The sequence below is a fragment of the Myxocyprinus asiaticus genome, chromosome 36 (genome assembly GCF_019703515.2).
Source record: "Myxocyprinus asiaticus isolate MX2 ecotype Aquarium Trade chromosome 36, UBuf_Myxa_2, whole genome shotgun sequence".
NCBI lineage: Eukaryota > Metazoa > Chordata > Actinopteri > Cypriniformes > Catostomidae > Myxocyprinus > Myxocyprinus asiaticus.
Genome location: NC_059379.1, coordinates 22,840,031 through 22,865,466, shown reverse-complemented (window position 1 = coordinate 22,865,466; position 25,436 = coordinate 22,840,031). Strand labels below are relative to the sequence as shown.

General features: G+C 38.9%; 2 protein-coding genes across 2 annotated transcripts; one reads left to right on the top strand and one right to left on the bottom strand.

Moving 5' to 3' along the window:
• Positions 1-590: 590 nt before the first annotated feature.
• Positions 591-3,393, bottom strand: cby1 (chibby homolog 1 (Drosophila)). The gene is made up of 5 exons (XM_051674379.1): positions 3,273-3,393; positions 2,644-2,750; positions 2,431-2,536; positions 2,217-2,329; positions 591-1,964 (listed from the first exon to the last, which is right to left on the bottom strand). Exons 2-5 carry the CDS (start codon positions 2,719-2,721, stop codon positions 1,884-1,886), a joined length of 378 nt encoding a protein of 125 aa, XP_051530339.1. The 5' UTR covers positions 2,722-2,750; positions 3,273-3,393; the 3' UTR covers positions 591-1,883.
• Positions 3,394-9,311: 5,918 nt separating this feature from the next.
• Positions 9,312-23,937, top strand: zc3h7bb (zinc finger CCCH-type containing 7Bb). Its single transcript, XM_051674306.1, has 22 exons — positions 9,312-9,514; positions 10,546-10,606; positions 10,747-10,783; positions 10,975-11,172; positions 11,322-11,480; positions 11,628-11,708; positions 11,809-11,868; positions 12,000-12,042; positions 12,174-12,418; positions 12,573-12,879; positions 15,238-15,296; positions 15,437-15,536; positions 15,633-15,794; positions 15,964-16,169; positions 16,265-16,365; positions 16,519-16,700; positions 18,816-18,892; positions 19,136-19,386; positions 19,594-19,699; positions 19,920-20,028; positions 20,459-20,592; positions 20,749-23,937. The coding sequence occupies exons 2-22, from the start codon at positions 10,548-10,550 to the stop codon at positions 20,785-20,787; spliced, it is 2,715 nt and encodes a 904-aa protein (XP_051530266.1). The 5' UTR covers positions 9,312-9,514; positions 10,546-10,547; the 3' UTR covers positions 20,788-23,937.
• The last annotated feature ends 1,499 nt before the right edge of the window (positions 23,938-25,436 follow it).

Genomic DNA, 25,436 nt, shown 5'->3' with positions numbered 1-25,436 from the left:
TTCAAATGATACCACATATGCTAAACTTACGCATCCAGGGACTTGGTAATAAAGTGATAAAATGGCTTGCCATATAACGCCTCCCTGCAGATTTAAGAGGTTAATCACTGCTTTTCATATGTCATTTTTCATATGAGAAAAAAATAGTTTAAAAAGCAAATCCCTGGAAGTTTTTGTTAGTCAGAAACGTAATTCTACATTGAGCTTGTTACGCCAATTCTTTGCATGAAACAGAATCCAGCCAATTTGAACTGCTCACTTATTAATTTTATATTAATGTCCATAAAACAGTATCTCTAGAATTAGTTTGGAATTTTTGTGGAAGTCTTGTTTTAATTAATTAATTTTTTTAGGTCTGTTTAGTTTTAACCAAACTGACTATATAAGAATATTACAATTGATGAAGAAAGCCACTCAAATGAGTGGTTACAGAAAGTGGAAAAAGTCTAGATGCTCCAAAATCAGCTGAAATTCTTCATAAACATTAATGAAATATCAACACACCAATTTAAGGACAATTTTTACTTTATTTTAGGCCACTTAAAACACAAATAGCCGCAACCTAGCTAGCTGAATAATTGCCTTACCTGTCCTGTGATGTGACGCAGAACTCCCCTTCAGGAAGCTGTATGAGGACTTGGCCTCCTTGGTATACAGATACATAATGTACTCCCAAGCCTCATTGCACTGTGGATTTTGGAGGATAATCTGCTAAATAAACCTTCTGGTACACCTCCTTCCTTTTCTCGACCCTCCTATTAATAATCTGTAATGCCCATAAAGTCTCTTATTTATAGGAAATAAGACTACATTCCTGGACAGCATAAGTGGCATTACAGAACCCATGGTGGGTTGTTTACTTGTTTTGACATCAGTACAGCCTCTTGTACAAAGCACTTTCATTCTAAAAACATAACCGAGTTAATACACTGATAAATGTAATGAGGTTCTGTAGAGAAATGATGAAGATACGGGTCATTTACAACGAGTTTACAGCAAAATATTACACACAGTGTGTTTCGATGAGGTTAACTTGGGAAAGGTTATGTTAAATAGATGAAAAGAATGTCAAGAAATACCCATTTGCAAATAGCACAAAAATTCACAAAATTCTGTACAATTTTATTTATGTATTTTTTACAACAAAATGGTTTCATGTCAATTTATTAGTTAAAAAAAATAATAATAATTTTGTGCAACCGAAGGAGTGTAGTACATGCCATAAGAAAATCTCCCTAAATCTGCAAGAAAATTCTTAAACCGTCACAGCTCTTGGCTAATCATACTCTTCAACCAAAGAAAGAGTGTAATTGTTTCCTGTGATTTGAATACACATTTAAATCTACACATGCAGAGTGGTTTAAGGACTTTCAAGAGCACTTCCTGGGGCCGTAGAAATGAAGATTAGGTATAACTGGTTTAAGTGTGACAAGTTATTGTATTCTAAACATGAAGCTCAGTAAATTTAAGCTGCTTTTAATGTAATCTGAGATCATTTTGACCAATTCAAATGCCCGTTTCATGACGAGGAAAGTCATGAGGGTATTTTGCTTGAATACACAATGTAGATGCTTTAAGGCTAATAAAATGATGTGTAGAAAAGAGAAGAAAAAAATATTTAGAGGGCTATGCAAAGATTATGACATGATGTCAACCTAAATATTTTTGTTTATTCATACAATTGGCAATGAAAGAGCAAATTAAAAAAAGTGATCTAAATGTGACAAAAGCAATCACATAAAACCTAATCAATTGTTTAAACTGTAACTTATATTTAAATAGAGTCTTTTAAAAAATCTACTAACTACAACTTAGAAAGCACACTCACTTTAAAAAACAAGAACTTTAAAAGAGTTAATCAGTAAGGCCTTTATTTCCTTCCGTCATTTCTTTCTTCGAGAATTATTCTTTATATCTTCAAGTTCCTTCTGTATTAGATGTGTTTCTGCTGTTGATTCTGAAAGCTGAAGGGAAATTTTTTTACATTCCTTTTTGCTTACACATAATTTTTCATTGTACACATTAAATCCCAGAATAGATTAAACGATATAAATTCAAATCAACATCTTGTTATTTTTCAAAAGAGGAACATCTGTCAAATTCTGTACATCTAGTCTCTGAAGTAGAACCAGAGATAAAAATGTAACATCCATGAAGTTCATTTAGCCTACCTATTTCTAAAGTTGTGGCTTTGAGCACATTCATTTGACACTCACCATATCAAGAAGAACCTCAATCTTTATCTTAAGAAGATTATTCTCCTCTTCTAACTGTAGATTCCTTTTCTTCAATCGCTGTACCTCTTTTCCTGATAGATTACTTGCTGACTCTGTGATTAACATAAAAACATTCTTAAATATTTCTTAAATAGGCTGCTCATCATCATCAAAATATTAACTGGGCTTTTATTGTAGGAGGACAATGTTATACCTGTGATCCACTGGCCATCTTCAAATTTCAAGCTCTGACCACCAATATTCATTACTGGGGCTCCATACTCCAGACCTAACTCTATCTCCCGTGTAGACCGATCCAACTGAAAATAAACAAGAAGTGATTTAAGCAAAGGGGAATTAATCAAATAAATGAGAAAAATATTCTTTATGCCAAATGCATCTAACAAACAGCTTTATTTGCACGTACTGTATGTAGATTGGAAAGGGATGCAGACTTCCGAGGAGGTGTTTTCTTGGGACTGAATGTGTTGCCAAACAAAGGCATTTTGGAGCAAATAGTCGTGACTTTCTAATCTGCATCAACACAAACACACATCTCTAGTCAAGGATCAGAACATAAGCAATAACCTATCCATGCTTTGTTTCTATTAAAACACTGTAACTAACATCTGTAGTGAGTGGCAGTGTCCAAATTTGGCTGTAATTACATTTGTCCTTGCTGACACCAAATAACAGCATGCAACCGATCCGACACCAAACAGACGTCCGATATTCAGTGCAAATAAAATGACTTTGTATACAGATAATAAGGAGATGCTAACGTTGTCTTCTATACTCGTTACTATCAGCAGGTAACATGCAAGCTACTAGTTATAAAATAAACACTCCAGTCTAACGTTTGAACACAGCTGCTTTTGAAATACACAAAACAAAAACGATTTCTCTTTGCACGTTTTGAACAACAAAACACTGCTGTTTAGTTTCACGTCCCGACTGTTTCATCGATGTTCTGTACAGCCATAAAACGTGTAAATAGTAGTTTTATCCATTTTAAAACAAATCATACACTTAGAGATGGAAGAAAGTCTACACAACCTGCTTATGCATTGGTTTTGATTGCACAGTAGACTGCCGCGTAGCTTGTTCAATAATATCAAAGTCTCTTTCAAGGCAAGTCAGTCCACTCGGCTGCCATCTTGGGAACGCTTCTTCTTCTTCTTCTTGTTTAATGGCGATCAACTCTTTAGGAGTATTATCGCCACCTACTGTACTGGATGGCAAATTAAACTTTGCATTGGTGATGAGTCTGAAGTTTAAAAATCTGTATAGATGTTTCATACTCCTTCCCAATCCGTGGACCAATCAGAGCGCATGCTCATGCAAGCGCTGCCTGTTCAGCTCCTCTAACATTCACAATTAGCTCTTCATGCTCCAGATTAGGTAGAGTATTTCCATCCACACATATTATATTCTAGACCCTAGACCTGAGTCATATATAAATTAAATTAGTGCTCTGCATACCTGTCTGTCCATTAAACCTTTCCCTAAAATATCCTCATTCTTCATTCTGTCCTCCCCATTCTTAAAGTGACCAAATAATATATCTCTATAATTAATATTTACTACCATAAAAAGCACATGACATTTTCAGATACACCACACGCATCGCATAATCCATTTTCATGCAAACCCATAAGTGCCAGTGTTGATTTCAACCCTGTTTGTCCCAGTCTTAATCTAGACAGCAATACTTCTTCTTCTCTATTTCCTCCCTGAAAATGTATGCTCCCTACTGTCTGTGTAATACTATAACACCATCTCCCTGTGTTACTACTGTCCCATCTAATTTGCCACTTATTCATTAACTTTTTCTTTAAAATTGATTTTGCCTCCTTTTTCCCATAGGTACTTTAACATCCACCTCCACGGACGAACTACATCTCCTCACCCACACAAACAAGGACTTTTCAACCTCTGCTGCCTTGTGCTTCACAGAAACCTGGCTGAGTGAAGCCATTCCGGACAGCGCATTACATCTGCCGGTCTTTCAGCTGTTCAGGGCGGATGGCATCGCGGAGTTAACGGGGAAAATGAGAGGCAGTGGAACATGCTTTTACATCAGTGAAAGTTGGTGTACCGATATAACAACATTAAAGAAGATTTGGAAGTGCTCTTTATTAACTGTAAGCCTTTCTATTCGCCGCAGGAGTTTTCCTTGTTTATTCTAGTGAGTGTTTACATCGCGCCAAATGCGTGTTTGAATGCCGCGCTGCAGCAGCTGGCTGATCAGATCACAGACACGGAACAACAATACCGGGACTCAGTTTTCATTATTCTTGGGGATTTTAACAAAGCAAACCTCAAACGTGAACTGCCCAAATACAGACAGCACATTACATGCCCCACCAGAGACAGAAATATACTGGATCACTGCTACACAACAATAAAAGATGCATATCGCTCTGTCCCTAGAGCAGCTTTGGAACTATCTGATCACTGTCTGGTTTAACTTCTTCCAACCTACAGACAGAAATTAAAATCTGCTAAGCCTATAGTAAGGACTGTAAAGAGATGGACCAATGAAGCAGAGCTGGAACTACAAGCCTGCTTTGTCTGCACTGATTGGAGTGTTTTTGAGGCTGCAGACACCAATCTGGATGAGCTCACAGATACTGTTACATCATATATCAGTTTCTGTGAGGATATGTGCATCCCTACTAGGACTTATTTAACATTTAACAACGACGAACTATGGTTTACAGCAGAGCTCAGGCAGCTTCGTCAGGCCAAAGAGGATGCTTACAGAGGTGGGGATAAAATCTTGTACAATCAGGCCAGGAACACACTGAATAAGGGAATCAGAGTGGCTAAAAGAAGATTCTCTGAGAAGCTGAAAAACAAGTTTTCAGCTAACGACCCTAAATCAGTGTGGAGTGGCATGAGACAACTTACAAATTACAGGACTCCTACCCCCAACCCTGTGGTGGACCAACAACTGGCTGACGACCTGAATGTGTTCTACTGTAGATTTGAAAGGCCCAATCTCATACCCCACACCCGCTCTGACCTTCACTTCACACAAACACCAACACCTCTTGCAAACCCGCTCCTCCCCCCTCCTGCTACTCAACCTGCACTTAAGATCTGTGAAGACGATGTGTGCCGTGTCTTTCGGAAACAAAAGATTAGGAAAGCTTCAGGCCCAGATGGCATTTCACCTGCATGTCTTAGATCCTGTGCTAACCAGCTGGCCCCCATCTTCACACTGATTTTAAATAGATCACTGGAGCAGTGTGAATCCCATGCTGCTTCAAACGCTCAATCATCATTCCTGTCCCAAAGAAACCCAAAATCACAGGACTTAATGACCACAGACTTGTCGCCCTGACGTCTGTGGTCATGAAGTCATTTGAGAGACTGGTGTTGGCCCACCTGAAGGACATCACTGGACCCTTTCTAGATCCCCTTCAATTTGCTTATTGAGCAAACAATTCTGTGGATGATGCAGTCAACTTGGGATTGCATCATATCCTGCAACATCTGGACAGACCAGGGACATATGCAAGGATCCTTTTTGTGGACTTCAGTTTGGCTTTCAACACCATCATCCCAGCAATTCTCCGGACTAAATTACACCAACTCTCTGTTCCCATGTCTATCTGTCAGTGGATTACCAGCTTTCTGACAGACAGGCAGCAGCTTGTGAGACAGGGGAAACTCACTTCCAGCACCTGTACAATCAGCACTGGTTCCCCCCATGGATATGTACTCTCCCCACTACTCTTCTCCCTCTACACCAACGACTACATCCCAAAGGACCCCTCTGTCAAGCTCCTGAAGTTTGCAGACAACACCAGTGTCATCGGCCTCATCCGAGATGACGATGAGTCTGCATACAGAAGGGAGGTTAAACAGCTGGCTGTCTGGTGCAGTCAAAACAACCTTGAGCTGAACATGCTCAAAACAGTGGAGATGATTGTGGACTTTAGGAGGAACACACCAACACTGTCCCCCCTCACCATTCTAAACAGCACTGTGGCAGCAGTAGAGTCATTCAGGTTCCTGGGCACTACCATCTCACAGGACCTTAAGTGAGAGACCCACATTGACTCCATTGCGAAAAAGCCCAGCAGAGGTTGTACTTCCTTCGCCAGTTGAGGAAGTTCAACCTGCCACAGGCCCTGCTGATACAGTTCTACTCAGCAGTCACTGAGTCTGTCCTCTACACTTCAATATCTGTCTGGTTTGGTTCAGCTACGAAATCGGATATCAGAAGACTACAAAGGACAGTTCGGACTGCTGAGGGGATTATTGATTGCTCCTTGCCCTCACTTCAAGAACTATACACCTCCAGAGTGAGGAAAAAGTCTGGACCCCACTCACCCTGCCCATTACCTTTTTGAACTGTTGCCTTCTGGCCAACGCTTCAGAGCTCGGAGCACCAGAACTGTCAGGCACAGGAACAGTTTTTTCCCCCAGGTTATCCATCTCATGAACAGTTAAATTGCCCCATTGGGCAATAATTAATGTGCAATACACAGCTTAGTCTTTTTATATTATCCAACACATCCAACCTCTTCTGCCATTACATTCCCTTGCACTGTATATACAGATTTGTATTAAGATTTGCACTACGTATGTATGTGTGTGTATATGTATAAATGTGTGTGTGTGTGTATATATAAATATATATATATATATATATGTGTGTGTGTGTGTGTGTATGTGTGTATGTATATATATATATATATATATTGTCTATTGTGTATTCTATATATACTTTATTTTATTTTCAATACTTATTTTATATTCAATTTTTTATTATTTTTTAAAAGTCTTGTTGCTGTTTTGTATTGTTGTACACTGAAAGCTCCTGTCACCAAGACAAATTCCTTGTATGTGTAAGCATACTTGGCAATAAAGCTCATTCTTCTTCTCTTGTCTAGTGCCTTTTTTTGCTAGTTTATCAGCAACTTCATTACCAGATACCCCAACATGTGCTGGTACCCAATAAAAATACACCACTATTCCAGCCTCTTTCAGTCTGTATAATGATAAATATGCTTCCATTAATAAATCTTCTCTGTCTGATCTTGCATGTATTATACTAATTAAAGCTGAAGAAGAATCTGAGCATATTACTACTTAGTTTGGTCTGACTTGTTCAACCCACTGTAGTCCTATTATTATAGCTGTTACTTCTGTAGTGTACACAGATAACTCATCGGGCAATTTCAAACTAATTTGTGTTTTAAATTTCTGAATATATAAACCTATTCCAACCTTTTGACTGACAGGTTCCTTAGAACCATCTGTAAATATTTGTAAAATTGAATAAAATTTGTTATTTAAAATAGCATTAACCTCGTTTCCAATGTATTCTTCCTTGGACTTGTCTAGTAAGCTCAAATCTACCAGCGGTTCAGGGACTCTCCATGGTGGAGCATCAGTTAAGATAATACATCAGTTCTGTCCTAAAGCGGAACATTAGGACAGAAGATCTTATTGTCCATGCCACATTCCTTAGCCCACATTCTACTTTTCCATCCAAAACTATGTCCTCCATCATATGAATATTCACAGCACTCCTCCAATACTTTGCGAGTAAGATGTTTATTCGTTGATTGTTGAAGATTCACCCAGTATGTCACTGCCAGTTTTTCCCTTCTAAGATCTAGAGGCATCTCTCCATTTCTACCCCAATTGCATCTACAGGGGACATTTTAACTGCTCCACAGCATATTCTTAATGCTCTGGATTGAATAACATCTAGTTTTTTCAGTAAAGACTTGGTTGCTGACCTGTATACAATGCATCCATAATCAAAGCAAGAACGAATCAATGCTTGATACATGCACAACAATGCACTACGACTAGCTCCTCAATTGTGACTAGCAACCGTATGCATGCAATTTATCTTTTTACATTTTGATTCAATTTTACTTATATGCAATTTCCATGTTAATTTTTCATCAAACCATAAACCAAGATATTTAAAAATGCAAGATAGCCACCTCAGTCCCACCTTTCACCAGACCATGTCAATGTGTTAATTTTGCTCATCCAAAAATGTATGCTTTTGTGTAAGTAGCCTAGAAAATATCTGTTTTAGGCTAGATATGCCATTTTTTAATCTGCTGATTAAGAAGGCTATTTTTATCAACGAGGTGCCGACTGCTTAACGGGTTAAACTATCATTTATTCTGTGTGCACGTCATGTTTAGAGTACATTAGGTGTATTGTAGGCTACATCACAGGCCTACTTTTTCTATCCTATAGCTACTTTTTTGTAATCAACAGTTACAGAAATACTCAAACTAGCCCATCTGGCACCAACAATCATCCATACGATTATCTAATCAGCCAATCGTGAGGCAGATATGGGTTCATGTCATGGGATATGGGTCAGGAGCTTCAGTTAATGTTCACATCAACCATCAGAATGAGGAAAAATTTGTATCTCCGTGATTTTGACCATGGCATGATTGTTGGTGCCAGACGGGCTGGTTTGAGTATTTCTGTAACTGTTGATCTCCTGGGATTTTCACACACAACAGTCTCTAGAATTTACTCAGAATGGTGCCAAAAACAAAAAAAACATCCAGTGGGCAGCAGTTCTGTGGACAGAAATGCCAGACTGGTTTGAACTGTACAAAGTCTATGGTAAATCAGATAACCACTCTGTATAATTGTGGAGAAGAATATAATCTCAGAATGCTATTCTGAGATGCACAATGGAGACCTACACAATATTAGGCAGGTGGTTTTAATGTTGTGGCTGATCGGTGTATATAGATAATGTAGCTAGCTTTTGCTGAATACAATGTTCCTGAGTATAAGAGGTGGCATCACAGACAAAGCTGTTATCTTATGTATAAACGTTATTATTTAATAATGCAAAGGTGTCCAAGAACCCCCCCCCCCCCAATGATTATATGTTCCATAAACAAATACACAGAAAATCTTTTACTGATATATCAGCCAATAAAACAATGATCTCCAAATAGAAAGTTAGATACATTTAAGTATCACCAAAACAGACAGAAAATTAATATATTTTTTTAATATACATAAAACAATGAAAGAACACTTGTGCCCCCAGTGTCTGAAGGCGTCACTTTGAACAAACAAGCTCTATCTCTCCTGCTGTAGTCACACTAGAGGAGAACCACTCGGAAGACAAGACTCGCATGTTCTGTCCGCTACTCGGGGCAGTCGATGGAATCAAAAGTATGATTTTGAAGGAATAAAAACACTCAAATATTTTCCCTGACAGTTCACAGGATTTACAGCTTTAACTAATATAACCTGTTGGAAGAGAAGATCTAAAGTCTGAGGTGGGTTGAATGTCCACCCAACAAGCTTCTAATTAGCTTGCTACTAAGCTGACTTTTGACATGGTGGCTAACTTATATTTTACATGTTTAATAAATACATCACTCTTTATGTAACCTCTCGTCTGGTGTTTGCTATCACTGTTCAGATAAAAAGACGCTTCCTGGCTGCAGCAGTTCGGGAAATGAAGCTTAGCTAATTGGCTACCAGGAGATTTTTTAAAGGGATTTTTAAGATGACGAGGCGTAGAAACGGTCCGTTAAAGTTTAATGATAAACTATCAACCCATAAGAATATCCTCGATATGTTTTAGCTGTTTGTTAATACTGTTTTGTTGCGTTAAATAAAACGCAGCATTGATATTAATGTGTAAACAAACCTGAAGTTGGCAGCATTAGCGGCTATCATTGCAGCTAATGCTAACATGAAGCTTGTGGCTGGAAACTTTCTCAGTGTGTTCCACTGATAGGCTCTATTTAGAGTTAAGTCGGTGTAACATATAATGTTCCTCTTAAATATAGCGAGGAGTACTTCTACGATTTGTTGTTGATTGTTCACGGCTTCTCAAGTCCGGAGAGAGTTGCATTAGTAGGTGTTTTTCTCAGACGAGCTCGATGTGCTCCGACCTACTTAGCACACGTTTTAGGCCTCAGATATTTACATCTGATTTCTCTACATTTATGTTACATCTACCTTTTGTGCAGATTATTATTATGTTCTACTTGCCTTTGTTGTGAGTTATTTAGTCTATAGAGTTTTAATCTTTAGGGGTTTTGTGACATTTTTGTCATTTTGTCACACCACCTTATGATATAGTTGTTAGTTAAATGATAACATGAGGACTAACTCAAGTGTACTCACTTAACATTTAGTTTTATTCTTTATAAAAATGATCATTGTGCATTTTAAGTCTTTAAAAATATTTTAAATGAATGGATAGGCTTTGTTTCAAAATGCAAAAAATAAAAATAAGCTAACATTTAATGCCTATTATCTTGCTTATTGGTTGTATTCTGGTTGTGATATGTTACAGTTATGGATCCAGAACGACAGAAGCGTAAAGAAGAAATTCAGAAAGCTTTGGGATTCATTCAGTAAGTTTGTACTAGTATATTTCACTAATCTGTGCTGTGCTGCTCCTCCTTAGTACAAATATAATTGTAACTGTTTGTTTCACCTCTTCTATGTTGACTTGATTGGCATCCAAAATTCCCAAAAATTCTTTTTGCCACAGGTCATCTTTGCCTTTCCCTGAACCTGAAGGTTATGAGGTCAGAACTCTTTTAAAATGCACTCTCAGTTCTTTAGGCATTTTTCCACATAATCGTGGCACTAGTACCTGAACTTCAATTAATTAGTTGTAGTACTATTTGTGTTTTGATAAAATATGTAACAAGAAGCCCTGCAGTAAAATGCCACATGAATGCAGTTTAAATGGAAATTCTCCTCCCTTCTTCTGCAGGCATTTCTGACTCAGCTAGTGTGTAATTTGCTGGATGAGGGTAACGCAGTGTTTCGTGATGGAGAGTGGAGACAGGCAGCTGTACATTACAGCGAGGGTGTGAATGTAGCTCGCTATGCTCAGTCTGAAGCACTGGTCATTCCCCCAGAGCTGTTAGAGAGCCTCTATGTGAACCGGGCTGCTGCACACTACAGTCTAGTAAGTTGGTCTCTCTGCTATTTTACAGCATCGATTTTCATTGGACCATTGGTTGACATGTAAACTATCACTCAAATGATCATTATGTACTACTTCAGCACAGTAAATGTTGCAGAGATGTTTTGACTTCTCGCATGTTTTATGTTTAGGGGGAGTTTGAACGTGGAGTGCAGGACTGTGACAGTGCGCTGTGTGTTTCGGAGGGCAGTCGCAGAGCACTCTACAGGAAGGCACTTTGTCTGAGGGAGCTGGGCCGACTTAGAGAGGCTTATGAGTGTGGCACTGGATGCTTACTAACTGCCCCTCATGTATGTGTTGAATTGTAGAAGCAATGGCAAAATAGTCTGCGATTTAAAATATATACCTGTATTTCTATGGATAATATATGCACTTAGAGATTTGTGTGCCTGCAAACCCCTTTTTATTTGGTTGGTTGCTTGCTTTGTTCTACACAGGACAGGCAAGTTAGTGAACTTGCTCAGGATCTAGCCAACAAACTGGGTTTGAAAATCCGCAAAGCCTACATCAGCCCTCAGGTTGGTCCTTGTTATGTTGTCAGGTTGTAAAATCTTGATAATATGTTGAGAGTTTATGCTTAACTAATTTGACACTTGTTTTTTTTTTTTTTTACTTCAGCTTGATTCCACAGCTTCTGGGACAGATAACAATGGAGACACGAATTCTCCAACAGGGGAGGCAAGTATTCATCTCAGCGCGATAGGAAACCAGACTTTCCCTAGTTTGCTTAAAGTAGCTGTTTTTTGAAAATGAAAATTGTATGCTTTGGATTAAGTTGGCAAACCTTTATCTCTTTTTTTTTTTTCCAGACCTCCTCAAATGGTCTTGAGTCTTTGACTGACATTGGCTCAGGTATTTCTGACCTTCAAGATTTTGATATGTATTTGCAAGTTAGTATGTAAAATTAGATGAGTACATGATGAGCATTTTGTTTAAGCAAATATAAATAGTTGAGTTTGTTTCTTCATCTCTTTGTCTCACAGACCTAACAAGTGCCCAATGCATACCTGCCCCTTTGGCAACACCAATCCCAGTCAGTGATGATCCCCAAATGCCCTCCCTCAGCCCAGTTGTGCCCCAAGACATGCCCGAGAGCCCAAGCCAGGAGCCTTCAGGGCGGGTGCCATACTCTGTGCCTGTATCTGAACACATGGGTGAGTGTGTGATGAATGAAGAATGTCCGGACACAATGCTGGAAAGTATTCCCAAAGGATTGGAGGTCAGCGTGGTAAGTGAAATGGAGAGCTACAGGGAGGGACACTGGGACATAGTCGCTCAATATCTGATTGAACAAGACACACACGCAAAAAACCATATATGGTAGAATAAGTTTTGCTCTTTCAGTTTTCATTAACATTCAGTATTTCTTGTCTCACCACCAGAACCCAGTTCAGGGGGCCATTCCCACTAACCTTCCAAACACTGCTGTGGGTTTGAGACCTCCATACTCTCCTGTTCTTACAGCCTCCTCCTCTCAGCTTACATCTCCCTATTTCAACTCTGCTGTCAGTCCACACACCCAACTGGAATCATTCTCAGTGCTGGGTCAAAGCGAAGCCTCTTCCCAAACGATGGAATCTCTTAGCTCCTTCAGCTCTGGGGCTGCAACAGGAGACACTGCTGGAAAGATGGGGTCTGGATCACTGAGCACAGGAGGATTGGATTCCCTCTCTGAGTACACACTTCCTGGTGAGTAACGAAGATAAGTGCTTTAACTGACTTGGTACAAGATATACTAAAGTAATAAGCCACTTGAGTATGTGCATTACAGTGATTTTACCATGGGGTAAAGAGTGCTCTTAGGCACGGCACAAAGCTTTAATGGCAAAAGCATAAGCCACTAATGTTTAATCAGTAGCGAATTATCAGGGCCAGCTGTTGGCCTTCTCTGCTTGCCTAACATGCCTAATAAATAAATAAATATTTTTTCTCATTCACCTTTTTGCCTATGAATTTTTAATTGCTTTCCACTCCTAATTCATCTACAAATGAATAGCAAAAAATGAAAAGTTTATCCAGTCAGAATTTATTCCTCGATGCTTACAAGCAAGTGTGATGGCTGTTTCACTAATCGCATACCCGAAGCTGAGCTCGTTAGCCGAAGCAGCGCGCGAGTCTGAGCTCCACCCCGTTTGCCCATCAGAATTTCGAAAAAATCCCTCAACAGTTCAAGCGAATCGGCATCTAAAGTCAGATTGTCAGATTTATCAGCCAATCAGATTGATTTATTTGTTGGCGGGTGTGGTCTTTAGGGTATGTCCCAGTCAAGGCCTTCTAGCTGGCCTTGAGTGATGCAGTCACGCTTTAAGTGATGTACTGTAATTTGAAAGTGAAGAGCACGAGATCTAGCTGATGAATCGGCTTTCATCACTGCCGTTATCACCACTGAGAAAGTGATCCTTATGGATTTAAAAACCTGACATGTAAACAGGAAAGGAGGGCTGATTTTCAGTTCAAGTAAATTGGTAAGTGCTTTTTGCATTGTTATAGCAACTTCAGGAGTTTTCTAAGTGTAAATTAGGCTGCTTGAGCATTCAGTCTTTTTAAAATACCTATTGGTATTATTAGTTGGGTGCGACGTAATGTATGATGTCCATAGGCATAGGGTGTCTTATTAATTGTGAAACTGTTTTATTAATGGCAGGAATCGTTATATTTATTTTTAATAATTATCAGAAAAAACTATTTTTATATAGTTCAGTATCTTAAAGGCTGGGGCATACATCATACAAAATCGTAGAATGAAATGCCATTTCAAACAAAATGTGGTCAAAACTAAGGTGCTTTCGAGTTTTTTTTTTTTTTTTTTTTTGTGGTTCATAACAGCTTGCCAGTGTGAACTTTAAGGAAAACTTTGTACTGCCATTGGTACATGTCATCGGTAGGTGTGATCTGGAGCTCCACCCACTTTGAGGCAGACAACTAATTCCCATTCAGTCAGTTAAGATCAGTCAACATGAACACACCAACGTGCAATTATTGGCGAGCTGGTGCAAATTCACCTACATCTATACGATTGTCCATGTAGAGACATTTTCCCAGAACTCTTTTTTTTTTTTATTAGTCTAAATAAGGAATCAAATTACTCAAATACTCTTAAGTGCCCATTAACATTAGCACATATGCTGCTTCACTCATGTCCCTTATGTGTAGAGAAAGCTATTCACACATCTGCCCGAAGTAAGATATGCCTATCATCATTCTTTTGTCTGTATTCTGCCCATTAACCCTTGTGCTGTCTTTAAAATGTTTACCTAATTTGGCCTCCCAAGTAAAAAATGACCAGCCTATCTATCACTAGTGTGATAAATAGTACAGAATGTTTTCATATTTTATTTAATATTGCCAAAATTATCCACAAATAATGCTTTTTTTTCACTCAAAAATGAGGTGCATAAGCTCAGGTCAATGAGGTCTATAATCTAAAAGTTCCAAACAGAAATACAAAACCTATCCTAATTGAAAGAAAACGAGTTGACAAAATGATGTAATCCATTTTAATACACTGTGTGAACAAAGTCAGAAAGTTTCAGTCCAATAGGATAACATTAACTAGCTCACCTTAACTATAACACGATGGGTGAATGACATTAGAAGATGGCCAGAGGTGTATTACGGATATATTTTTAATGTATTTGTGTTGGAGTTTCATGAGCACAGAGGCATATCAGTATGTCCACAGCGTGAAGGTAGTTTCGAACTTATTTTTGGCTCAGAGCAAAGAACGAAGCAGCACATCACCGCGAGTATGACGGGGACTTAACCGTAGTCTGTTTTTGGTTGCCAAGCAACATAGCAACTTTGCAGATTAATATAGAATGTGTTGTCACAGATGTGCATTTGAAGTCATTTTACAACAGTTTCAGAAAGGCTCGTCTAATCAGAATCAGAACTATCTATGTTTTTTTTTTTTTACTGTAGTTGAATTATGCAGAATTTTTTCACATGACAATATTTGCTATTCATCAGTTTGGTATTGACATTTGTGAAGAGTCACCAGTAATTTTTGTTTAATTTTTATTTTCATTGTTTTTCCTAAAATCTTAGGTGGACGAGTCTCTCACAGTTTCATCTCTGGTTTGCGGAACTATAATTCCATCAATGCAGTGAGTCTTATCTGTTCTATTCCTGCAAATTTATAAGTTTCACCCTTGAGCTTAAATTCTTACTCATTAACTGTTCTTTGTATATTTCTTGAAAATTCCTTCCAACTATTCAAAGTTTGCTCTGAAAATTTCCCCTATAGAATGGTCCAGCAGGTACCAACCTCTCTTTGCTGTCACGGAACCCTCTGGCTGCCACACATGAGTTTAGACAGGCCTGTAATGCCTGCTACAGTCGCGTAGGTACTGTACTCTTTAACTGCATCTATTAATGTGTGCTGTGGAGAAACAAGATACATTTCAAACCTAATGCTATAAAAAACATGTTATACCTTTTAGGGCCTCGGGTCATAGACTACCATTATCAGCCTGATGCAGCTCATCGCTGTAAGCGAGATGTGCTGCTCTGTCGCCTCAAAATTTCAGACGACCCCACCTGGAAGAGGGTGCGACCCCGCCCTGCTCGTAATAACTTCCTTGGGGCGTTTGTCCTCTGCAAAGGTATGAATCTGTTTTTATTAAAGAATGATTTGTTTTCCAAATCAAATGTATGATGCATTATGCAAACTCTGCTCTAGGTTGTTTTTTGTTTTTTTTCTTCAGCATACAGAAGCTTTGCAGCATATTGTTTTCTTCACTCCTGACCTCAATGTCATTCTATTTTTTGTAGAGGTGCAGGAGCGTCAGGAGTGCCAGTATGGCGAGAACTGCACTTTTGCTTATTGCCAGGAAGAGATAGATGTGTGGACCCAAGAGAGGAAGGGAGCCCTAAGCCGAGAGCTTCTGTTTGACCCTCTGGGGACCAACGAACGGCGGGCCCTCAGTGTCACCCGTCTGCTTCAGCTCCATATGGGCATGTTTATGTTCCTCTGTGAGGTAAAATGCACCATTATCCCATCATACCCAGGCATTTTGCATTGCTGTTTGGATATGTTGTCCAAGCAATTATTCTGGCCCCTTGTTTGCTGTAGGAATGTTTTGACAGTAAGCCTCGTATCATTAGCAAGCGAAGCAAAGAGAATCTGGCTGTGTGTTCCAACCTCACTGCACGACATCCCTTTGATGATAACAAGTGAGTCATCCTCTCTTGATTTCTGTTCCTTTTATCCCTCTCTGCACTTGGACTTGGATGACTAATATGATTTTGCTGCACTTAAGTGTTGACCATTGCAGATGCCCCCTCTCATAGTCTTGTCTGTTGTTTTGACACTGTCTAACCAAACAGGTGCCTGGTGCACGTGGTTCGCTCAGCAAACGTGCGCTACAGTAAAGTACGTCCTCTTCATCCGCTTTGCCAGTTTGACGTGTGCCGCCATGAGGTGCGTTATGGCTGCCAGCGGGAGGACAGTTGCTCTTTTGCACACTCAGTCATTGAGCTCAAGTGTTGGGTGCTTCAACAGGACACAGGTAAATAAGACACGCAACTAAGTAGTCATTTATTGCATGTAATCTTTATTACGATTTTGTATGTTCTGGAAATGGAGATGGAAAAAAACAGAGGAATTTGCTGCTGGGGCATTATTAACCCCCATGTTTGGAATATCTGAGGAATTATGTTCACTTTTTGTGGCATTTTTTTCCCGAGCCTTGTTCAATTTCTGACACTTGTACACGTCATTGGAGACAGACAATTGAAATCAACCTTTCCCACAGTTTCAATTAGCCAGTAAATACCGGTTTTTGACTGTTAAAACATCCCAATATCAGACAAATAAAAAAATTGTCAGACACGATGTCCGGCGAAAATATTAACACATCATTAGTTGATGCCACAAGTGTACAACAGCCTTGCGTTGCCGTCTTATGGAGGAGAAGAACACCAGGCTTATGTGCATCTCAAACTGTTGAGAAATGCTGCACACGTTTGACTTAACGTTGGCAGTAAAACGCTTCTGTGTTAAGTAAAATCTGAGGAAAATAGTCATAATAATAAAGAGAAAGAAATTAGCCATGGTGAGAAATTATGAAAATTGTTAGGTTATTTTACTAATTCTTTGTAAGCGTAAAGATACACTCACTGAGCACTTTATTAGGAACATAGTATTAATACTGGGTAGGGGCTCCCTTTGCTTTCAATTCTTTATGGCATGGATTCCACAAGATTTTGGAAACACTCCTTTGCGATTCTGGTCCATGTTGACGTGATTGCATCATGCAATTTTTGCAGATTTGTTTTTCAGACATTCATGCTACGAATCTCCTGTTCTGCCACATCCCAAAGGTGTTCTATTGGATTCAGATCCGGTGACTGGAAGGCCACTGAAGAACAGTGAACTCATTGGCATATTCATGAAACCAGTTTGAGGCGACATTAGCTTTGTGACATGGTGCATTATCATGCTGGAAGTAGCCATTAGAAGATGGGTAAATTGTGGCCTTATAGGGATGCACATGGTCAGCAACAATACTGAAACAGGTTGTGGCATTCAAACGATGGTTGATTGGTATAAACGGGCCCAAAGTGTGCCAAGAAAACATTACCCACACCATTACACCACTGCCACCAGCCTGAACTGTTGACAAGGCAGGTTAGGTCCATGGATTCAGGCTGTCAGGCTGCTTCTGTGTGCCTCAGAAGAAATCGAGATTCATCAGACCAGGCTAAGTTTTTCCAGTTTTCAGTTTTGATGAGCCTGTGCCCACTGCAGCCTCAGCTTTCTGATCTTGGCTGACAGAAGTGGAACCCGACGCGGTCTTCTGCTGTTGTAGCCCATCTGTTTCATGGTTCGACATGTTGTGCATTCTGATATGCTATTCTGCTCACTACAGTTGTACAGAGGGGTTATCTGAGTTATCGTAGCCTTTCTGTCAGCTCGACCCAGTCTGGCCATTCTCTGTTGACCTCTCTCATCAACAAGGCATTTTTGTCCACAGAACTGCCGCTCACTGGATGTTTTTTGTTTTTGGCACCATTTTGAGTAAACTCTAGAGACTGTTCTGTGTGAAAATCCGAGGAGATCAGCAGTTACAGAAATACTCAAACCAGCCCGTCTGGCACCAACAATCATGCCACGGTCAAAATCAAATTTTTTTCCCCATTCTGATGGCTGATGTGAACAGTAACTGAAACTCCATGATTTTATGCATTGCACTGCTGCCACATGATTGGCTGATTAGATAATCTCATGAATAAGTAGGTGTACAAATTTTCCTAATAAAGTGAGTGAGTGTATGTGGCAAATAGCAGTTTAGCATTTTGCTTTGCCCTCTGTTTTTGTTTTGGATGTTTTTTTTTATTTGATGCTAATTCCATGACTGCTATTTTTCTTTCATGGAAAAGCAGCTACAATGAACAAACATTTATTGTTCACTTGACTTGATTGTGTCACTATTATATTGAACATTATGCATAGTCCATCACGTTACATCGCAAAATAAACATCAAAAAGAGATGGTCAGTGTTTTTCCAATTTGTCCGGTAAACTTTATAATTCCCGGACATGTTGGCTGGCACCAAAATTTCTTAGCCAAAACTTTGACACTGACTATAAGATTTTTTTTTGTCCTTATGTGTTGTGTTAGGTATTACCCATGAAGAGATGGTGCAGGAGTCTAAAAGACACTGGCACCGTTTGGAACAGAATGCACAGAGACAGAAGGTGAGGCTCTGAAGAACACTGTATAGATTGGAAAACTGGCTGTGCGCTTGTCTCACAAACACTCATCCTTGCCAAAATCGTATCCTTTATTTTTTTTACTGATTTCTCTTGTGCCGAATGTAATTTGAGGTGATTGTTCTTGTTTTAGGGAATAAAGTGTTAATAGTTTTTGATACAAGCACTATGTTCCTTGTCATTCTTTCTGCCTAATTTCTCTTTCTCTTTTTACCCAATCTCATTCAGCCCATGCTTGGACCCCACCAGCCCACTAGTAGCAGCAGCAACAGCAGTGCTGTCAGCACTAGTGCTGTGGTCAGTGGTGGAGGAGACAGTATTGGTGGAGGAGGCACAGGAGGAGGGGGACTAGTAGGATGTGGTCGAGGGCGTGGCCTCAATCTGAAGATGAAGTTTGTGTGTGGACAGTGTTGGAGGGAGGGGCAGGTCAATGAGCCAGACAAATCACTAAAGTACTGCACTGCCAAAGCCAGGCACAGGTTAGCTTCCCTTATATAAGCAGGGATTATCTTACAGCCAGGATGCAGGAAACATTCTCAACAAAAATGTACATGCCTGTAGCTTCTACTGGAACAGTTACAATATGAATACTTTTATTCATCAGTGCACAGCAGCTTGACTGTTTACTTCAAGGTCCATGTATAATGCTTCTTTCTACTGTGTCTGTTCTTTATCTGGACTCACAGCTGGACAAAAGAACGCAGGGTGTTGCTAGTGAAATCATTTGAGAAGAAAAAGTGGGTAGTAGTGCGACCACTACCTTTTTCTCGCACCTACCCCCAACAATATGACGTAAGTTACTCCTTTAATAAGAAAAGGGTTTTGAAAGATTAAATTAGTTTTATTGAGACTGAATAGTTCACAACCTACAAAATTGTTTTCTTTTTAATAAAGAAGATGGACCATTTCTTTTTAAAATGGCTTTCAAATTAATTGAGAAATTTGAGTGTTACCATATGCTACCTTTGGGTCATTCTTATTTGTATTTTTGACTATCCATTTGTTCCTGCAGATGTGCGTTCATGTCATGAAACAGAAGAAGTGCCACTATATTGGGAACTGTTCTTTTGCACACAGTTTGGAGGAGAGGGATGTGTGGACCTACATGAAAAACAACAGTTGTGAGAATCTGACCTTGTCTGCTTCTTTCTCAGCTAAATAATTCATGGATTCTTTATGCATGTGTTCTGCTGTGGATTTTATCCAGTGTTATCAGAGACAATGTAGTTGAGACAACAGAGATAGTTCACCTAAATATGTAAATTCTGTCTTCATTTACTCACCTTATGTTGTTCCAAACCTATATGACTATTTGTTTTGTCGAAACACAAAGGAGATGTTAACATTTAGTTTCATTGTATGGGAAATGGATGCAATGAAAGTGAATGGTGACTGAGACTAACATGTATTCTACTAAAGAAAGAAGTTTGAATGGGTTTGGGACAACATTATGGTGAGTTTTGACAGATGACATCATTTTCATTTTTGGGTGAACTATCCCTTTAGTGGTCCATTGTTTTTCATGTGAGCTCTGTATCTTTGTTCAATAAGTGAGAGATATGCAGCAGATGTACGAGATGTGGCTATCGTTGACCAATCAGAACCGGCGAGCAGATGGCACCCTCTTGACTCCTCCCCCAGAGGAAAAACAGATCGCCATGTCAACTGACTATTCTGAGTCAATGGTGGGTGGCTGCCTTAGAAAGTGATTTTGTTTTGTGAGTGATTAAGTGGTAAAATGACTGGAAAATGGAAAGCAAAAAAGGTTTCAGAATTATCATTTTTGGTCCTCCTTGCTTGTGAAGTGCATCATCAGATTAGTTTGTGCTCTTTGCTAATAGGTTGGGCGGCGGCTGTCTGGTGGTGGAGGCGATCTGTGACCTTGCAGGCAATGTGGTTGTCTGGATGAGACTTCCTGTTCAGATGTCCCCGTTCTTCCCCGCTCTTTCAGTGCCACCCTGGGAAGTACCAGGCTCTATTGCCCTGCAGGGCGGAGTGTCTGATTATAGGACTAACACAGTGATTGTTGATACACACACACACACACACACACACACACACACACACACACACACACACACACACACACGTTATCACTTATTAACAAACACACTTGCACACTCACTGACATGACATTCGGCACAGACTCATAGGGTGTCATGTATGTGAAAGTGCACACTGGTACTATTACAGCTAACTTAAGTAAGGGCAGTTTTTGAGTTCTTTAATTACATTTATGAGGAGTTGCAGGTGAAATGTCACATCTTTTCCCTCCAACCTCACTGTTCCCACAGTGCTTGAAAAATTCTTGGCCAAGAAGGACTGGTTCCCCCACTGTCAAGTCAAACCACCAATCAAGATGCTGCTCATGTTTCAGTGAGGTATGCATTGTCAGATGGCAGATTTATGAGTTTTGTCAGGATTTATGAAGTGTGCTTAACTCTGTACTCCTGCCATATTGGTAGATGAGTTTGAATGTATAGCCAACAATGGCCATTTACAGGAAAATTGAAATTTGTCAGATGTAGAATGTATTTGATACGCCAAGGCAATTAAGTACTGACTTTAAAACCCGCCCCCAGCAACACCTGATCTTTCTTGCATAATCCCAGTTACAGATCTTGCACTGACATGCACTCATTCCTTATTTGTTTGGTTTGCACTGAGTAACAGTGGGGCAGTGTTTGGTAAAGAGGAGAAAGCAACAACAGGAGGGCTGTTTGCACGAAATATGCAGTCCCTGTCCTGCATGATGTGACCATTTAGATTAAAACAGTTTGGTTCCAGTTCAACTGTGATTGTATTCATTTGATAAATTTTTTTTGCTTTGGTTGAGAATATTAAGATGAGTGATTAATGGTTGGAATAGACTTCCATGTTATTTCATTCGAGCTTATAGATTGGGATTTGAAATACATAAACTATGAAATCCATAAACACTCTCAAAGGAACCCCACAGTTCAACAGGCCAGTAACCTAACAGTTCTCCATATGTAACATTTATTAATAGAAGCATGGAGACAAATTAGCAAGAAAATAGGCAAAAGAGCTCTACTTGCCCTGCCTATGCATAGTTATATCCAGTCTAAATATATACTGTCAAGACATGCTGTGCTACCCTTAGTAAGCCTCGTCCTTAATTTTAGAGGACATTATATATATATAAATACACTCACACCCACACACACACACACACACACACACACACACACTCACACATTTATACACTATATATATATATATATATATATATATATATCCTATATTGGCATACTAATAATGATTATTGATAACTTAGCAGTTAAGCTTAATTAAGTATAACCTTACCTTGTATTGATTACATAGAACCTCTTGTTATTGAGCTATGCTTTATGACACGTATTGCTGATTAGATGGCTAGAGATTTTTTTTTTCTTATGCGAGTCACTCCAGGAATGTCAGTTTTGTGAGATCAAGATGGGAATTTGCTGTCCCAAACTGCCTTAAATCCTAAAGAAAAATAATTGATGGGAAACTTGTAAGCACCCAGAGATGATGTGTTACGGAAAATAGAATCAAGTACTTTGATTTGGATGTCATCATTTAAAAAAATAAGGTATGAAGAGCAGATTTGGGCAAAAACTGATTCCAGCTGGAATGGAGATTTAATAGGCACATTCTGGAGTGACCTAGTTGTACGCTTTACTGAGGGATCATATTATTACTACTGCTATTATTATGATGATGACAGTGATAATAATGATTGCCATTATGACTACTTCTATTCTACTATATGCTATTGATATATGTATATGTTAATTGCGATGTATAACACTTTATATGTATCCATGTATGAATATAATACTTAACAGTGAATTATGTCTTTGTATGCTTCGTGAACTGTCCAGAATAGAGGAATTTGATTATTTAATGTTACCTGCTGGAGATCCTAGGGTAGTTGTCATTTGTCTTCAGGTTGAACAACAACAACAAATGTGTAAATGTTTGTCTTCGAGGTCCTCTCTATTTTGAAAAACGATGTCTGAGAGAACCTGTGATTCTCTTTTGAGAGGTGTAGGATTTATGGAGTGGTTATAGCAAAAACACTCCACTGCTCTCTTGATCTTTTTGATATAGCTATACCACGTCAGCTGTACTGCGACAGAACACAAAGCATACATGGATATTTATGATTGTCTGCATAGCGCCTTATACAGTATGAACATATATACAATTATAAATACCTTAACAAATAATCCTACTTATTCGGTTTAATGATATTTATATACACTGCTAGACAACTTAAATAGATGCAAGGGGATGAAAGTGTATTGTGAATTTTCTTTGGTTGTTTTGTGAAAACGGAGACAAACATACTTTGTTTTGTACACAACTCTCATCTGAAATGTACAGCATCATTTTCAGATGGCTGTGAGAGTTATTAGCATCCATAGCCTACAGTTGGTAGAGCTGAGGTAGTGTGCATAACCACAGAGAGAGAGAACGCAAATTGAGACCAGAAAATCTCAGTTGACAGTCTCTTGTGCTCAAACATGAGATGAGGTTTGCAATCGGTTATATCAAAGGGTTGGTACTGGCCATTCACTGTCTAAAGGCTGGGGTAATATACTCTGCATCCTCCTGCTCTGTTTGAGTTTACGTTATCCTGAAACTGGAATGTTCTGGGCTCTCTGGACTTAGAAAGATTGAATGTGTTTGAAGGAACTTTGTGTTTCACACTTTCTGGGTGAAGTTGAAAAACAGCAGCATGTTCATAATAATCCATATTCAGCCTAAAAGGACAATGTGGGATTTATCAAACATTGGATTTGTAGCCGTCAAGACATTTCTGTTAAGATGGGTTTATTTTCTGATCCAAATCAGGGTTTTGGAAAAAATGAAAAGAAAAAACAACAATGCCTCTTTTTGTACTGTATTTTTACATTTGTTTGTTTTGTTTATCCTTTTTCTCCCTGGTTGGAAGTGAAATATGATCACAGTGGACCAAATCTCATGAAAGTGTTTAACAATAAATAGACCGTTTTAGAAAATGAGTGTGATTTAATTGACTTGAATTACCTTTTACTTTTCACTTGCTGCTGCTTTTAATACTTATGCATTTAAGCTGCCATTCAGGTGTACATGTAAGTATGCTGTTGTTGGGCTATGCTGATGTAAAAACTCTTTAGTATGCTGATGAAGGACTGTGAAATATAACTCACCTTAGCATCTTCACTGACAGGCACAGGGTGAATCTGCCTGAGGAAGTATTCCTGAGCACTTCAGCTCTAGCCACCACACTTTGGTCAGATATTTAATATGTTACATGTTTTATAACATAATGGTGCCATATTTAGTCTAGCTTATGGCATGAACGGAAGTGTGATGCAATCTGTGGAGATGTCAAGCATCAGAAAGTAACAATTTAAGAGCTATTGCTCAAACATGGGTTACAGAGGTTTATTAATGTGCCTCTTCACCCATCAGAGGCCTCTGGGTTTAAACACCTTTGTTTGCTTTCAGTTGTCTTGGTAGTTTCAGTCCACTGTGATGGCCTGTTACTTGATGTAACTGCTGAAAGTATAAGAGTGAAACTTAGCAGCTGATTGGGGAGACAGTCTTACGAGGCGTCAATTGTTTCTAATGCGATTTCCTAATCAATACATTTTCATTCTACTGTTTGTATATTTAAACGTGTAACAACTTAATATGCTCTAAAGGTCTTGGGATCTCTTTTATCACTGTTAATATTGAAAGCTAAAGTGATCTTAACTTTGATTATTCACTCATAAATCACTGTTAATGCTGAATTAAAGGGATAATTCACCCAAAAATGAAAATTCTCTCATTATTTACTCGCCCTCATGCCATCCCAGATGTGTATGACTTTTTTCCTTCTGCAGAACACAAATGAAGATTTTTAGAAGAATATCTCAGCTCTGTAGGTCCTCACAATGCAATTGAATGTTGGCCAGAACTTTGATGCTCTAAAAAGCATATAAAGTTGGCGTAAAAGTAATACATACTCTAGTGGTTAAATTCATATCTTCAGAAGCAATTTAATAGGTGTGGTTTAGAAACAGTTCACTTTTTAAGTCTTTGCTTTACTATATATCTACTTTCAAGCAGCCCTCATATGTGTGTTCACGAGAGGACTGAGTTCTTTTTTTTTTTTTTTTGATTTGCATTCTTCGTACATATCGCCACCTACTGGACAGGGTGGAGAAAGAAAAAAGAAGGGAGGGATGAGTCAAAGGAAAATAAATCATTTGCACAATAGCCCAGTAGGTGGCGATATGCACAAAGAACGTGAATTGGCAAAAAACAAACAAACAGAAGAACTCTCCTTAACGTTCATAGGAGGGCTATTGAAAGTAGATTTATAGTGAAAAAAAAAAAAAGGATTTAAATATTGATCTGTTTCTCACACCTATCATATTGCTTCTAAAGACATGGATTAAACCACTGGAGTTTTATGGATTACTTTTATGCTGCCTTTATGTGCTTTTTGGAGCTTCAAAGTTTTGGCCACCATTTACTTGCACCGAAT

Bases quoted from the DNA above. Each gene is read 5' to 3' on its own strand.
- cby1 (XM_051674379.1), bottom strand. From the start codon at position 2,721: ATGCCTTTGTTTGGCAACACATTCAGTCCCAAGAAAACACCTCCTCGG. The intron at 2,330-2,430 runs GTATAACATTGT...TGTTAATCACAG, and splicing joins AGATGGCCAGTGGATCACAG to AGTCAGCAAGTAATCTATCA. The intron at 1,965-2,216 runs GTGAGTGTCAAA...ATTTCCCTTCAG, and splicing joins TTGAGGTTCTTCTTGATATG to CTTTCAGAATCAACAGCAGA.
- zc3h7bb (XM_051674306.1), top strand. From the start codon at position 10,548: ATGGATCCAGAACGACAGAAGCGTAAAGAAGAAATTCAGAAAGCTTTG. The intron at 12,043-12,173 runs GTATTTCTGACC...TTTGTCTCACAG, and splicing joins TTTGACTGACATTGGCTCAG to ACCTAACAAGTGCCCAATGC. The intron at 19,700-19,919 runs GTAAGTTACTCC...TTGTTCCTGCAG, and splicing joins CCTACCCCCAACAATATGAC to ATGTGCGTTCATGTCATGAA.